Source organism: Pristis pectinata, chromosome 20, assembly GCF_009764475.1.
Source record: "Pristis pectinata isolate sPriPec2 chromosome 20, sPriPec2.1.pri, whole genome shotgun sequence".
NCBI lineage: Eukaryota > Metazoa > Chordata > Chondrichthyes > Rhinopristiformes > Pristidae > Pristis > Pristis pectinata.
In genome coordinates, this window is record NC_067424.1 from 32,485,513 (window position 1) to 32,502,452 (window position 16,940).

Genomic DNA, 16,940 nt, shown 5'->3' on the forward strand with positions numbered 1-16,940 from the left:
TAAACATAGTGTCTACTAGGGGTAGGTGTGATGGGAGACTGGAGAAGAGGGAAAAAGTTTTTTTTTTGAAGATTTCCCAGTGAGAAAAGTTGAAGTTTTCTTCTGTGTCTGCTAAATCAATATTTCAGCTTGGGTATTGCCAAGGGCCTTTTAGAGTGTGCTCAGTATTCTTGGGCTTTAGAAGGTTAACGTTCAGACAGCGCTGCTTCTCTGATCATTTGGACTTCTGTTGGGAGCAGCATGCACCCTTTAGTATGAGAATTGAACTGTATTTATTATGTAATGTTTATCATTTTGTAATGTTTATCAGTCTGGCAACGTTCACTGTCCAGGGATAGAAACGAATGATGGCTCAGGTAAGGTGTCGATGTACAATGGAACTATGCCAGAGTCAACAGGAAACGGAGTGCTAGGAAAATAAAGTGCTTCAACCTCAATGCATTGCTTCTATCATGTGGGAACAGTTGTCATGGTTTGAAAACTGAGCAAACTGGAACAGGACGTTTCGTCCAAATAATGCACACTCTGCTGTATTCCAACTTTCAGATGCACTGACTTGAAGAATACTGGGAATCCTGGCAGACAGCCTTGAGTAAGAATATTTGCCACAATGGACAACGAAGCTCACAGTCTCTTTGAGAAGTTCCTGCAAGGAAAGACATGTAGGGAGACGCTGAGTCTATTCCAGGAGCTCTGCCGCCTTCTGTGCCTGGATCCCACAGACTATCGCAGCTTCTACCACAAGCTCAAAGGCAGCCTCAATTACTGGAAGGCCAAAGCCTTGTGGGCTAAACTGGATAAACGAGCAGCACATAAGGATTATGAGCAAGGCCAGGCTTGTGTCAACACAAAGGCAAGTTTCATCCTGTTTGTTTAAGGTGGACTGGAAAATGCATGTTGTTTAGGAATATTGCAGTCCTTCTGCCTATTGCAGACGCAGCTTTTGGACAATCTGCTTGTAAAAGGATTAACACTGCTGCTTTGCTGAAATTTAGTTTTACCTCCTCCCTTCTCTATCATCAAGGTGCAGATATTTGCTGGGAATCCATAGGATTCTATTTCCACGACAATGTTAAAATGTAATTATAAATACTTGCTTGTTTGAAAACACAGCTCAAGCACCACTTTCCTTGCAATATTTATCTTTTATGTTTGATGTCTTAGGTCTTATTTTTGTTTTTATGAGTTGATTAAGTCACTTCTTTCCACTTCCATTTCTTATTAGTTCTCCTCAACTTCCCTCTCCCGATTCTACCCTTGTCCCCTATTCCAACGGTCTGTCTAAAAAGAAGAAGGTGTGTGTCCTCCTGTACATGGCCTATGTTCTGGTGCCTGCCTGTGAATACCCTTGCCTCCAGCACCCACATGCCTTGCCCGTGTCTTCCCTCCGCACCCAATTATTTTGCCAGCAGTTTTATTTTACAACTAAAGCACCCCAAATCTTTCCATATCTGCTGGGTTCCACTTTGCAGGCCATGGAAGCTGTTTTCAAAACTCTTATGTTCATCTTCTGTTTTTCTGCTGATTACAGAGAGAAGCAGAGTTTCCCCTTTATTTTAATAACTTATCTTGCATGATTCACTTCCTTCCAGCTTCTTGATCTATTTAATATTATCATACCATCAGCAGTGGCTCTGTTGATGCAATGATAGTAGAAAACAGAATTAGTTTTAACCACAACCTTAATAAAGACAGGAAATTCGGGAGGTACCTAGCAGGCCAGGCAGCATCTGTAGAAAGAGAAATTGAGTTAATATTTCAGGTCCTTGACCTTTAATCAGAAATTGCTTTTTCTCTCTCCATAGCTGCTGCCCGATCTGCTGAATATCGCCAGCATTTTCAGTTTTTATTTCAGATTTCCAATGTCTGCAAATGTTTGCTCTTCAGTTGGTGCTCTGATCTCTCAGTTATGCCTGTCAATCACTTCAAGATTCCAGAGTCAGGAACAAGAGCTTTTCATTTTTATTAATTCATTAGATGTGACTAGCACTTGAAAGTTGGCACTTATTTCCCATCCATAATCTTTTAAACATAGTAACATAGAATACCTACAGCACATACAGGCCCTTCGGCCCACAAAGCTGTGTCGAACATGTCCCTACTGCCGAACGTGTCCCTTTTGCCCGAGGAAAGGTGATGGTAAGCCACAGTCTGTGTACTTAGGTACTCCCACAGTGCTGTTGGGTAGAGAGTTTTAGGATTTTGGCCCATGATGTATTTCCATTTCTGGGTAATATCTCACTTTGAGGGCAACTTGCAGGAGATGGCAATTGCATGCACCTGCTGTGGTAGAGATCATATATTTGGGAGGTGTTGTCAAAAAAGTCTTGGTAAATTGCTGCAGTGCGTTTTGCAAATGCTACACACTATAGCCATTGTGCGTGGACAGCAGAGAAGTGAATGTTTAGATTGGAAGTGAATTAAGTGGGCTGAGTCATTTTGAGTTTACATTGCCATTTCAAAACATGTTCTATGAAATCTCTTTAGCCAAGACATTTTATTAATAGTCTAATAAATTTAATAGTAGGAAGTTCATGCAGTATTTATTACATGAGTTGGATGGAGAGAGGGGTGAAGTTAACTGTGAGGACCAACAACTTTTAAGAAAATGCAGAACTTCTTTCTCTGTTCCTGTGTTAATGACAGGGCCAGCACTAATACTGTGACAATGTGGTTGTGAGTTTTTCTGAACTGCAACACACCATTTTGAATTCTTGGCAGTAAACTGATGCAACTGAATGGATTGCTGGATCATTTCATGCAGAAGCAGCTGGGTCAAAGATAAAGTTTCAAGACTGTGGAGTATGAATCTTTTACTAGTGCTCTCACTGACAGCATCCATATGTCTTCATCCTAAATTTTGTTGTGGCTGAATGTTTACCAGGGTAGGATTTTTTAATTGATTTACAGCACCTAACAGGAAGTTATGGGTGCTGCTGTAGCCATTTGGAATACAAATATCATTTAGTCATTTGGAATTGACTCAGGTGGGGTGGATGAGTTTGCTGAAGGGTTGTATTGGTTTGGCTGTTATTGCCATAGGTTGGATCAGGTCAGTTTGAAAGGCCTGTACTTAGTCTCATTTATTATCACAATAACAAGTGCAGAACCAATCCTATTGAATTGCCTTTTACTATCCTTCCATTTCCAATCCTGCGCCAGCAGATTTTACAGCAAGCAATTAATCAATACTGTCCAAGCACACTGCTGCTGATCTTGTTCATCATCACTATGGATGTAGTCTTTTATACTCCTTGCATTGCCCATCAGGAAGGTCTCAAGAGTTTTTTCCGCTGCTTTGTCTTAATTTGATCATGTTCCAGAAACTTGAGCACATTGAACGGAAATGAAAGTCATTTGGCTTCTGGCATGGGTGACCTGCAATCTATGCCATTTTAATGTCACAATATCTGTACACATTGCTCCTTGATTAATCTCCTGGGAGAAGTTCCACTGATTACTGTGTATTGATGACCACGTAAATATTTTGGACATAACTGCCTCTGTTCTTTCAATCACTGACTTTCTAGTTGCTGTTACAGTGTTTGGTTCTAGGATCCGGCCCGTGTGGTCTCCGAACTGCCATTGAGCTTGCATTTCTTGGGGCCAAAGTCTTTGTTGTAGAGAAAAGAGATGATTTCTCACGGAACAATGTACTGCACCTGTGGCCATTCACCATCCATGACCTGCGAGCTCTTGGAGCTAAGAAATTTTATGGAAAATTCTGTTCTGGTTCACTTGACCATATCAGTAAGTTCAGAGACAGTGCATAAGTGTGTTACTGTGTGTGTATAAGTGGGTGAGTGTTGGAGTATGTACATTGCATGGCTGAGCAAGTGTTCTCGCATTGAAATGCAAAATGAAAATCAAAAGAATAAAATTTTGCCTTGGAAATGTGCTTTTCATGATCTCAGGAGATTGCAAGGTTTAAGATATGTCTGGTTAAAATGGGACAATATATTTGGCATACTTTTTTTTATCCCTCCGGAATATTGGAATTTCTGTAGAAGTGGGAGTGCCACCTTCTTTAGTGGAAAAACTAGCATGAACCTGTTGTCTAAATTATTGAAAATCCTGGTGTGATTGATTCCAAGTAAAAGTAGTTTATCTATATAACTAGTTTTCCATTCTTTACATCTTTTGCCTCAGGTATCCGACAACTGCAGCTTATTCTGCTGAAAGTGGCCCTCATCCTAGGTGTTGAGATCCATGTAAATGTGGAATATAAAGGATTAATAGAACCTCCAAAGGACAAAGGTGATGACCTATTATTAAACAGCCCTATACAGTCAACTTACTCTACACCTCATGTGATACAAGATTGTGCCTGAGATGTTTTGGTGAATAGAATCTAAAATACTGTCTGGTCACAGAGGAACTGTGTGTCTTGCCAAGATGTAAAAGTAAACCAAAACAAAGGAGGAACAATTTGTTGGTAAAGCTCTTACATGAAGTAATGTTCCGCAGTGGCACAGTAATGCAGCTAGTAGAGCTGCTGCCTTGCAGCGCCAGAGAATTGGAATTGGTTTATTATTGTCACATGTACTGAGATACAGTGGCTTTGCGTGCCATCCATACAGATAATTTCAAAACAGATGACATTGAGGTAATACAAGGGAAAATCAGTAGCAGAATGCAGAACCTAGTGCTACGATTACAGTTACAGAGAAAGTGCAGTGCAAGTAGAAAATAAGGTGCAAGGGCCATGATGAGATAGATTGTGGGGTCTAGAATTAATCATTAGCATACAAGAGGTCCATTCAAGAGTCTTATAACAGCGGGATAGAAGCTGTCCTTGAGTCTGGCGGTGCATGTTTTCAAGCTTTTGTACCTCCTACCTGATGGAAGTGGGGAGAAGAGAGAATGTCCAGGGTGGGTGAGGTCTTTGATTGTACTGGCTGTTTTACCGAGGCAGTGAGAGGTATAGAGTCCATGGAGGGGAAGCTGGTTTATGTGATGTGCTGAGCTGTGTCCGCAACTCTCTGTAGCTTTTTGCGGTCTTGGGTAGAGCAGTTGCCATACCAAGCCATGATGCAACCGGATAGGATGCTTTCTACGGTGACCCAGGTATAATCCTGTCCTCCAGTGCTGTCTGCATGGAGTTTGCACATTCTCCCTTTCACCACGTGGGTTTCCTCCGGGTGCTCTGGTTTCCTCCCATATCCCAGAGATGTGTGGGTTGGTAGGTTAACTGGCTGTTGTAAATTGTCCCTGATGTAGGTGAGTGGTAGAATCTTGGCAGAGTTGATGAGAATGTGGGGAGAATAAAAATGGGATTAATGTAGGATCAGTGTAAATGAATTACTAGATAAGCATATGGAGGAATTTAAAATAGAGGGAAATTTGTGAGGAAGGGGTTAGATGGTCTTAGGCGAGGTTTAAAGCTAAGCACAACATTGTGGGCCGAAGGGCCTGTATTGTGCCATACTCTTCTATGTTCTATGAATGGTCAATTGTCAGCACAGACTCAGTGGGCCAATGGGCTTGTTTCTGTGCTGCATCTCTCTATGATTCCATGACTCTAATCTACACATATTTTCCCATACCTCATATTTCTTTATGACCTAGAAGGAGGCCATTCAGCCCATCAAGTTTGTGTTGGAATATTCTTATGGGTACCATACACCCAGTTATTTCTTCTTACCTAATCTTTATCGACTGCCCATAAAATCCCCCTGATTCCCCTGCCATCCACCTACACTAGGGGTAATTTACAATAGCCAATTAACCTACCAACCAGTATATCTTTGGGGTGCAGTAAACCAGAGCACTGAGGGGAAATCCATGCAGTCATAGTGCAAACTCCACACAGGTCACTGGAATAATGAGGCAGCAGCAGTACTAACAGCTGCACCACTGTGCCCTCCATAGAAGAAACCTAAATGCATTAACTGCTGTATGGTGTGCAGTTGTTGTATTGACTTTCTGTACTTGGTTCTGCTTACACCACAGCTCCTGTGCTCATTGCCCACACTATATCCTTCATGATGCACAGCTCCTGGCCACCCTTTTTACATTAATAACGATATTATTCCTCTTTTCATTCTCACAGGGACAGGGTGGCGAGCTCACCTTCTCCCAGCTGGTCATCCAGTGTCTGATTATGAATTTGACGTGTTTGTCTCTGCTGGTGGAGGCAAATATGTTCCTGAAGGTAAGAAATAACGTGCAAACAGAGGTCAATACCTGGTTTAGGATTTGTTACTTTATTCTATAAGAAACTGAAATGTCTTCTTAATATAAAATGGTACATCTTGCCTAGAACACCCTATATCATTATCTCAAACATTCCTCTAAAATTTGTTTGCTGGGCTTTGGGAATAAAAAACAAAGAGGAAGAAAATCTAAAGTAAGAAACAATATGGTACAAGAACTAGATTGGCCCTAATCGTTGTTTGAGAAAGCACACTTAAAAATGAGAAAACTTGCATTTTATAGGCAAATAGATACTATTGCTTAGCCAATGGCTTATGTGGCTCATTCAATTTGATTGGAAAACTGATCGCTGTGATTAAGTACACAGAAACAGTGTTGTGAAGGTCATCAATCTGCATCGGGTCCTCCAGACGAATGCCATGCATGTTTGGATGCCACTGTCACCAAATTAATTCATACATGGATTGCACTCATGCAGAAGAAGCAAGCCTTGATAATGAATGTGCTGCTGCTTCACATTGACTCAAAGAGGACCTGAGTGACCAGGTCCAAAACCATGGAGCCTGACGCTTGGAACCAGCTGTAGGTTAATCCCCTTTACGTGCTAAACACTTGATGCAGATTTTCCCCTCGCTGTTCTCTACCACTATATCCTGGTCCCCCAGCATGACCACCCTGATCACCACCTGATTGCAACCATTCCCGCACACCTGTTGTCTCGTGGTCTAAATACCTCTCCAACTGAGGTTCCAACTTTTTCTACCACACACCCCCTACCCTGAATTTCCATGCTCCACACCTCACACTGTTCCACCTCCAACGTGACCCAACATCCATCTGAATTCCTCCAACTCACTATGCAATGGCGGATCAGGTGGAGGAATCTGTGTTCAGTTAGTCATGGGAGGCCTATTCTTTTGTACATGCTAACTTTGGTCTTACGCTCAACAAAATTTTACCCTTGCACAAAGCTTCCATTGGTCCCATGCACGTGACTGGCTTGGCATGTCTCCTACCCTCTCTTTCTCTCACTCCCTCTCTCTCTCCCCCCACCATCCCTCTCTCGCTCTCCAATTCTCCCTCCAAAACTTCTCTTGTTCTCTGCCCCATACTCTTTCTTTCCCATTCTGCTCTCCATTCCACCCTACTCTCTTTCCCACCCTTCCCTCTCTCAAACCCTTTCAATTCCTACATCTCTCTCTCTCTCTTCCCCCCGCCTTTCCTCTCTCCTTCTTTCAACTTGATCTTCCTCAGCCCTCTTTTTTTTCTGTCTCTCTCACTCTTTCCATCTTTTCCTCCCCTTCATCTCTCCCAACCCTCCTTCCCTTTTACCCCATGCTCCTAAAACAGAGGGGGACAGTGGGATCGGGAGGCACCAGGGAGACCTGCCTCCCCCACCCTCAATCCCACCCCATTTCAGTAGGTGGCCCTTGGCTTTGCAGTCACAGATGGAGGGATCCATGAACCCCAGTGACTAGTTCACAGACCCCTCGATCTTCTTCACAGGAGGCCTGCTGGCATACTTAATAAAAATGATGGGTTACTTTTCTACATATAAAAATGATGTTCAGTGGGAGGTAAGTCACTGGGGGGAATAAAATGGGTTTGGATAATATTAGTGTAAAAATAGGTGCTCAGTGGTCGGCATAGACTTGGTAGGTTGAAGGACCTGTTTCCGTGCTATATAATTCTATGTGTAGGTTACTTTCAGCTTGATGTACTCATTTTATAATGTGTTACTTACAAGGGTCATAAAACATGAGCTTTTAATCCAATTTTTTGTTGTTAGGTAATTTAAAGGATCAGTGCACATTAGTGATGCTACCATGTGTGCTTAATATGATTGAGAAATTAATCCTGTGTTGAGGTAAATCATGAGAGGGAGTCCTTGGTGGGTGGGTATTCAATTGGAAAAGAGCACAAACACTTGAAAATAAGCACAAACACTTTTTATGCACAATTCATGCATAGCAATGTGTTCAAATAAGTCTAATCTCTAGGCAATTATATCATCCAAATTACTGTGTTCAGTGTTATGGGATATTAAAGACAATTGAACGAAAAGCTAAGAAACAGGATGAGACAAGCAGGACTGCATGTCTTCTGTCAGAATCTGTTGCAGCAATTATGTGAACCAACTTTAGTATGGTTATTTAAAAGGAAGTGATGCACATAATCCACCCCACTTATTGTAACCGACAATACTTGGTCCGCCTTTCCACGAAGAATGTTTCCGTTGGTTGACTGAGCTTTGGAAGTTTGGGTCAATGCATTCCACAAGTTAGTTTTGCCTTATGAAAGCAAGCACAGAAATTTCATGAGAAGTAAAATCTAGAGAGAATAATCATCTGTATGAGGCTCTAGGTTATGTACCTCACTGAGGAATTAAGTGCTTGTAGGCAGTGCTGAAAGTAAGTTAAACTGCTTACCGATGATATCACTCTCATTTCCAGTTTAACCCATTTGCATTGATTGCTTTAGCACTTTCTTACCAGTAAGCCAGCTTACTTTCACCTCAGCATGTAGACTAATATGTTACTTCTCAATGGAAAGTGCCAGCTGTTACCTGTGGTACTGTGTTCAGATGTTTTGCCATTAGTGGGCAAGGAGGTTCAAGATCTAATACCTTGGGGACACAAGAGACTGCAGATGCCCAAATCTGGAGCAACAAACAATCTGCTGGTGGAACGCAACTAGTCAAGCAACATCTGTAGGGGAATGGAATTATCAACGTTTTGAGTCAAAACTCTGCACCAGTCCTGATGCAGAGTTTTGACCTGAATAGTCAGCAGTTCCCTTCCCCTTTCAGATGCTGCTTGACCTGTTGAGTTCCTCCAGCAGATTGTATGTTGCTCCTAATACCTTAGTGTTCCATTATTTTTTGCTGACTACTTTCTGGCATTAAGATTCCACTGGTGCTGCGTACCAATATCGGTAGATTGGTATTCAGAAAACTGCATTGTTAGTCCTGAGCCACGAGTTTGAATCCCGTAATGGTAGTTGAGGGACTTAAAATTAAATGATTAAGTCTAAATAAAAGAGCATTCATAATGATGACCACAAAACTACTGGACGATGAATATCCTCCATGGTACAAAGTCTCCCAATTTTGCTTGGTTTAGCCAATGTGTCACTCCCACCACCTGCCCTCTGAAATGTCTAGCAAGCCATTCAGTTTGACATACAATTAGAAATGGGCAATTAATGGTGGTCTTGCCAATGACAAGATGTGCCGTGAATGAATAAGTTAATAAACAGCCTCAACTTTGTGCTCAAGTTTCTGGAGTGGAGCTTGGGCCTTCATATCATAGTGAAGAGTAACCAGCAACAATAGCATTGTTACCTATTGTTACCTTGTTTTTATGCTCATGGGGGTCCAATTGAGAGACCCAGGCTGTGCTAACTCAGTGAACTTCATGTATGAAATTCATAGGATTTAAGAAGAAAGAGATGAGAGGAAAACTGGCAATTGGAATCACGGCCAATTTTGTTAACAACCACAGCACAGCAGAAGCTAAAGTCCAAGAAATTAGTGGAGTCGCCTACCTCTACAACCAGAAGTTTTTCCAACAGCTCCACAAGGAAACAGGTCAGGGAACTTTAATGTCTTCCTTAAAAAGTAGGTGGGGCTTTAGCTACATGCTTTATCTGTAAGATGGCACTTCCTATAGTGCAGCATTTGTTCAGAGTTGCTCTGGGACGTCAGTGTAGATATTTAAACTCAAGTGCCTGGAGTAAGATGAACTCACAAACTACTGACTCAATTGAGATGCAGCTTTGATGTTATTCGAATCATCTATAATCTAATTAAATGACAGAACAGAGTCAAGGAACTGAATGATTTATTTCTGTTCCTAAGTGAATCTCAGATCAATTGTAGAGCATCTCTTGGAGATCCTCTTACTGGACAAGCACCTGTCTTTTAGTTCCTTATTTCACTTAAACCGGTTACAACTCCATCAAATACTCCCTTCATACCACAGTGACATCTGTCCCACTGTCGCAATCAGCGTTCAGCAGTAAATTTTACAGCTGGTTTGAATTAGTGCTGGATTCGGGCAACCTTGTGCTGTTAATTCACAATGAAGCTGTGTGATCTTACTCTTGCTGTCAGGAGAAAACCATTTCCTGTTTCTTGTCTAGTTGGGTTTGAAGATGTATTAAATTTCAAGTAGCCACAATACCCACTCTTCTGCCAACCACAATATTTAACCCCTCTGTCCACAAATACCCAATTGCCCAATAACATCCACCCTTTCTCTGACTGCAGCACTCATCAGCCTTCTGAGAACAACTGCCCAATTCTCTATCCACCCCTCCACCAACCACAATATCCGCCCATCCTCAACCAACATCCACCAGCTCTCCCAACAATAATAGCCAACCCTCCTGCACCCACAGGCTCCATTCCTTCGTTCACTCATAGTGAGCATTTCCCATAACCACATCATCCCACCCTCAACAACAACACCCATCCACAACCACCAGTATCTCAAAAACACCCACCCCATCCCAACCACAACACCTTCCCTTACATCAACAAACCTTCACCCCTGCCTATAAATAAAACCAAAGCCACTGCTTTTGGAGTCAACCTCTATGCATCCCTCCCATAAACAAAACAACAGTCTGCTCCCTACCATGAACACTACTCCTTCTCCCCCAGGCATCACTTCCCAGCCTCCCTACCCACAGTCCCCTCCTCTCCAATGCCTCCTGGTAATTTAGTAGATGCCTTTTATTCTTTCCACTTACAACGTTGTAAAAGTTTAGAACACTTGTCGAGATACAATAATAAATTTGTTTCTGCTTTTCTGCCACCCCACTGCCTTCACCACTACACCCAAGCCCCAACAGTGCGGCGTGTGGGGCTTTTAAATTACAGACTTTTAATCTTATATTTGTTAAACAGGCATTGATCTGGAAAACATCGTCTATTACAAGGATGATACTCATTATTTTGTGATGACTGCAAGAAAACAGAGCCTGCTCAAATATGGAGTCATTCACGAGGTATAGCCCGTTTATAAAATGCTTCTAACCTAACTTCGGATTGCAAGACACATTAATAATCTTGTTGAATTAAATTTGACATCAGTCTCTTAAGGAGTATGAATGTAAGTTATGAAAAGCTTAATCATTGGGTGGATATTTAAAGAATGACTTAAAGAAGGAGAGATATCAGGGATGTGGAGAGGTTTAGGAAGGCAACCTGAGAGGGTAGGATAAAGAGAAGGATGGAGCAATTGTAAAAGAGGCAGAATGCAAAACTGGAGAAGCAAAGACACCGCAGAGAGTGTGGGAAATTATGAAGATAGTGAAGGACAGGGCCATTGAAAACATGGGGAAAAACTGAGATGTTCCTGAACTTTGTGACAGTTTAGTTTAGTGACTGCGTTAGTGATGCATGAACAGCACTAACCCTACTTCATACTCTTCTCTGTTGAACCAGTTTGTTAAAATCACCATTGACCTTTTCATGCTACTGCCTGAGGCCAGTTAGTCTTTTGATGGTGCTGAGCCTTTGGGGGAATGCACATAGACCTTTGTTCCTGCTTCGCGTGGTTGTTCTTTAGGGGTGAGCCTTAACTTGAGCATTTTTGAGCAACCTTACCACAAAGGAAATGTCACTGATTTTGACCCCTTGCCAAATGTTTGTTTGAATTCTGTCTGTTGGATCAGGAGAAGCAGCCATGACTTAATTGCCTCTCTCTAACCTGGGATGTCACTTGAACAAGGATCATTTTCCATACTCCAGCTGCCTGCAGTACAGCTGGAGTAGAGGTGCAGCATGGATATCCACATCTGGATTTGCTGATTGTCCCTTTCAGTGACAGGAGCATTAGACACCGATGAACAGAGATTGTATGAGGGACTGAAAATTTAACAGTAGCAACTGATATGGAATGTCATTTTTAGTTTTTTCTTCACTTCTTTCCCTGCTGGTACATACCACCAGCCCCAGCCTAGGCCTCTTTTCTGAGGTGTTCTGGTTAAATATTGAATTAATTCTCAAAATATGTCAGTGAAGTGACCCATTCACCTGCGACTCTGCTGCAGAGATTTATAGGGAGCATTGGGTGTTGTCATTGAGCAGCCTTGGGTGATTCTGATGTTCACTGGTGTCTAATACTCCTGTTGCTGAAAGGGACAATCAGCAGATCCAGATGTGGATATCCAAGATGCACTCTTGAGAGAAATTCAGTGTCTCGCATTGTCTTGATGCATATCCCAGAATTTAGTTTACTGAATTGAGTAGCAATGTAAGAAGGTACTTGTTCTTCTTTCTCTTCACAGTGGTGTCTCTAGCCTCAGTTCTATGCCACATCACTAGTGCGCAGGAACCTTCAGATTACCTCTTCTACACTACCTCTGATAAACAACAATGGCATAGTGATACAGCTAGAGGAGCTGCTGCCTCGTGCCTCCAGTAACCTGGGTTCAATCCTGACCTCTGGTGCTGTCTAGGTAGCGTTTGCACATCCTCTCCACGACCACGTGGGTTTCCTCCCTCCAAATGCTCTGGTTTCCTCCCTCCAAATGCTCTGGTTTCCTCCCACATCCCAAAGATGTTGGTAGGTTAATTGACCATTGTAAGTTGCCCCCGGTGTGTAGGTGAATGGTTGGAACATAGAACAATTACAGCACTATTCAGGCCCTTTGGCCCACAAAGCTGTGCCGAACATGTCCCTACCCTAGAAATTACTAGGCTTACTCATAGCCCTCTATTTTACTCAGCTCCATATACAGATCTAACAGTCTCTTCAAAGACCCTATCGTATCCGCCTCCACCACCGTTTCCGGCAGCCCGTTCCACGCACTCACCACTCTCTGAGTAAAAAAACTTACCACTGACATCTCTATATCTACTCCCCAGCACCTTAAACCTATGTCCTCTTGTGGCCATCAATTCAGCCCTGGGGAAAAGCCTCTGACTATCTACCCGATCAATGCCTCTCATCATCTTATACACCTCTATCAGGTCCCCCCTCATCCTCCGTCTCTCCAAGGAGAAAAGGCCGAGTTCCCTCAACCTGCTTTCATAAGGCATGCTCTGCAATCCAGGCAGCATCCTTGTAAATCTCCTCTGCACCCTCTCCATGGCTTCCACATCTTTCCTGTAGTGAGATGACCAGAACTGAGCACAGTACTCCAAGTGGGGTCTGACCAGGGCATAGCTGCAACAATACCTCACGGCTCCTAAATTCAATTCCCCGATTGATGAAGGACAATACACCATATGCCTTCTTAACCACAGAGTCAACCTGCACCACCACTTTGAGCATCCTATGGACTCGGACCCCAAGATCCCTCTGATCCTCCACACTGCCAAGAGTCCTACCATTAAGACTATATTTCGCCAACATATTTGACCTACCAAAATGAACCACTTCACACTTATCTGGATTGAACTGCATCTACCACTTCTTAGCCCAACTCTGCATCCTATCTATATCCCTCCAAACTATCCACAACACCCCCAACCTTCGTGTCATCCGCAAACTTACTAACCCAGCTCTCCACTTCCTCATCCAGGTCATTTATAAAAATCACAAATAGTAAGGTCCCAGTACAGATCCCTGAGGTACACCACTGGTCACCGATGTCCACTCAGAATACGACCCCTCAACAACCAATTGTTGAATCTGGAGAGTAAATGATGAGAATGTAGGGGAAATAAAATAGGTCAGGGTTTGATTAGTGTAAATATGGGCACTTGATAGTCTACACAGTCTTGGTGGGCTGAAGGGCCTGTTTCTGTACTATATCTCTGTATGACTCCATTAGCAACAGGTGACTGAGGAATATCCACGTATGTGTGGCTTCCTGCTCTTTTTGATGATACCAGTGGCCTCTGCAGAGGTCCAACATTAATCTAAGTGCATAACCCAGAGAGTGAGTGTGGATGGGCAGTTGGGTAATAGAGCATGCACCCAATCCGCCTCTTGCTCAACACTGACACAAGAAGTTTCAATTAATAGATAAAAGCAGCAAGCAATCCAGCTGGTTTGTCTTTTAGGAAACACAAGAGAACGCAGATGCTGGAATCTGCTGGTTTGTCTTTTAGTTGTCTGGCCCAGAGAGTTGTTTATCTTGGTCTAGTTTGTTGGCTCAGTACCACACTGTGGGTTGCATTAACCCACCAAGCTCACAGGAGCAGTTCCAGATTTCTCAACTGCATAAAATTTAAGGACGTTTAATAGTTCAGTGAAAAATTCCAACTCTGTTTTACTTCAACAGGACAAGCAGGACGCGGGTTCTCTGCTCTCTGCACACAACGTTAATTCCGACTCCCTCCTACGCTACGCTCATCAGGCTGCAAATTTCTCCACGAAGCAGCAGCTGCCAAACCTAGAATTTGCCACAAATCACCAGGGAAAGCCGGATGTTGCCATGTTCGACTTCACCTGCATGTACAGGTCAGAAAACTCCGCTCTGGTGAAGGAACGACATGGACGTCGGTTACTGATCGCCTTGGTGGGAGACTGTCTGGTGGAGGTGAGCGTTTTCTAGTTGCACACTCGTGCCTCCATTTGGTGAGATTTTGTGTTGGACCATTGGGATTGGTGCATCCATTGGAATTGGCCTTTTGTTTGGATTAGACTTTGGGGTAAATCCATCCTTGATAATGGGTCCATCAACTGGGATAAATTGGTGTATTGTAATTGGTCCATCAGTTGGGATTGGTTGAAAATTCTGTTAGCATTGTCTGATTATATAAAATATATTTTTACCTGCTTAATGTTAGCTGTTGTTAGAACCCAGCCTTGCTACCCTGCTCTGTTCTCCAGAAGGCATTTAGTTTTTTTTGTTCACAATGGTCTTGTGAATGCCAATTGCCCTCTTGAGGGGCTGTATTCCATGTGTTGGCCCTCAACAGTAGATGTCACAAGGCGGCATCTCAGCCCTGTCCGATTCTGTTGTTGCCTGAGATCCACATAGGAATATTTGCAGCAGATCTCACTGGATTGTCATCTGCAGTGGGAATCCTGTTTGATTAACTTGTCCCTGAGGGTTTCTGTCAATACCTGAGATGTATGCTGACACAGTGTACACCAAAGGCTTGCCTGTTTAGCTGCTGGACAGAGTTAGGGGAATCGGACACACAGCTCGCTCTGACAGGCCTGTGATTTACTCAAGAGACTACATCCCTTCTCAGAAAATTCTAGTAACCCATCAGGGCAAGCATTACTTTAGTAGTTGTGAAGAGCTCATTAATAAAGTAAATGAAAGTAAATAAAACACAGAGATCTGAAATAAAGACAGAAAATGCTGGAGGAACTCAGCAGAATCTGTGGAAAACACCAGCTCTGGTAAATTTTGGATAAAGGGTCTTTGACTGTTACTCTTTCCACAGATGCTGCCTGACCTGCTGAGTATCTCCACAATTTTTTATTTTTGCTTCTCATTAAAAATGTGATTGTTAGTCACTGTTTTTCAATGTGAATCCCAGGCATGTCGCAACACATTAACTGAGCTCCATTGCATGTCAGGCTCAGTAACTCTTTCCCGACTGCACTCTCAGTGATATCATCATTAAAGTTTCAAGAAAGACTGTTGAAAGGATTAAAACTCAAACAAATTTCCTTGTGATTGGATTTGCTGCCCATGAACATTTCACAGTTACTATTTATAGAGAGAAGCCACCATGGGTTGCCCTTGCTATTTACGTCTCCATCAAGGGCTGATGTCTATCCTGTGGCAGTGTCTCAGGCCGTTGAATTCTCCATGTTAATTATTCCTGATTTATTGGCAGATTTTAAAACCCTCATTTCTGTGAACCAAATGATGTGCTCAGTTCAACACATATTCAAACGTAAAACCAGTGACACACTGGCCCATCCAGCTTATGATATCTTGTGGATCACAAAATATGAATTACCTACCCCACACAAAACTGGGAGTGGCAAAACAAAGTTAGATTAGTACATCAATTTGGGGGAAGAAAATCTGGGACATCCAGCTATAACCCGTGACCAATCAAAAACCTGGGAAGGTTTTTTACCCAGAGAGTGGTTGGGGCATGGAATGTGCTGCCTGGGGTGGTGGTGGAGGCGGGAACATTGGTGAAGTTCAAGAGATTGCTAGATAGGTATATGGAGGAATTTAAAATAGAGGGATATGTGGGGGGAAGGGGTTAGATAGTCTTAGGAGAGGTTTTAAAGGTTGGCACAACATTGTGGGCTGAAGGGTTTGTTTTGTGCTGTACTGTTCCATGATTCTATGAAAACTAGTCCAGGAGAATGCTGAGGCCTGATAATTCAATGTTCTGTTAACAACTTGTAGAAGGTAACCTCCATCCTGCACAGTGACAGTTCTCACTTGAAGGAATTCAGTCTCGCCATTCACTGCACGAGACAGAGTGGGGGTAGTTAAAATTGCTACCAGCTGTCCCAAGCACCATCAGTGCCCCAAGCACCATCAGTGCCCCAAGTTTAGCATTGTTATGTACCTTTTAGTTTGACATGCCATGCTCAGGGTTTTCTGCACATAAGTGAATAAATTCCCACTTTTCTTCACAACCATTTTATTTTCAGCCCTTCTGGCCTCTAGGGACTGGAATTGCACGTGGATTCCTCGCAGCTTTTGATGCTGCATGGTTAGTGCGGAAGTGGGGCAAAGGAATTGCCCCTGTGGAGCTCCTGGCTGAGAGGTAAGACTGAAGTATGTGTGGACATAATGCCATTCACCTTCTTTTCTGTTTACTTCACTTCTAAGTCTTAAAGTTTGGAATTTGTCTGATTTTTATTTTCCACTCAGGGTAAGTTGAATAAATAAAGCTC

At 42.8% G+C, this 16,940-nt stretch overlaps 1 protein-coding gene across 7 annotated transcripts in view; it reads left to right on the plus strand.

Annotated features, from left to right (window-relative positions):
• LOC127580770 (F-actin-monooxygenase mical1-like) overlaps window positions 1-16,940 on the plus strand; it is a 133,882-nt gene that overhangs the window by 58,584 nt on the left and 58,358 nt on the right. For all 7 annotated transcript variants that reach the window (XM_052034609.1, XM_052034617.1, XM_052034616.1 and 4 more), the window contains 8 exons: window positions 547-853; window positions 3,543-3,750; window positions 4,150-4,257; window positions 6,053-6,154; window positions 9,590-9,745; window positions 11,069-11,169; window positions 14,398-14,655; window positions 16,695-16,810. In XM_052034609.1, coding sequence (XP_051890569.1) covers window positions 611-853; window positions 3,543-3,750; window positions 4,150-4,257; window positions 6,053-6,154; window positions 9,590-9,745; window positions 11,069-11,169; window positions 14,398-14,655; window positions 16,695-16,810 — 1,292 coding nt within the window. In that variant the 5' untranslated portion in view covers window positions 547-610. The remainder of the gene's footprint in view (window positions 1-546; window positions 854-3,542; window positions 3,751-4,149; window positions 4,258-6,052; window positions 6,155-9,589; window positions 9,746-11,068; window positions 11,170-14,397; window positions 14,656-16,694; window positions 16,811-16,940) is intronic.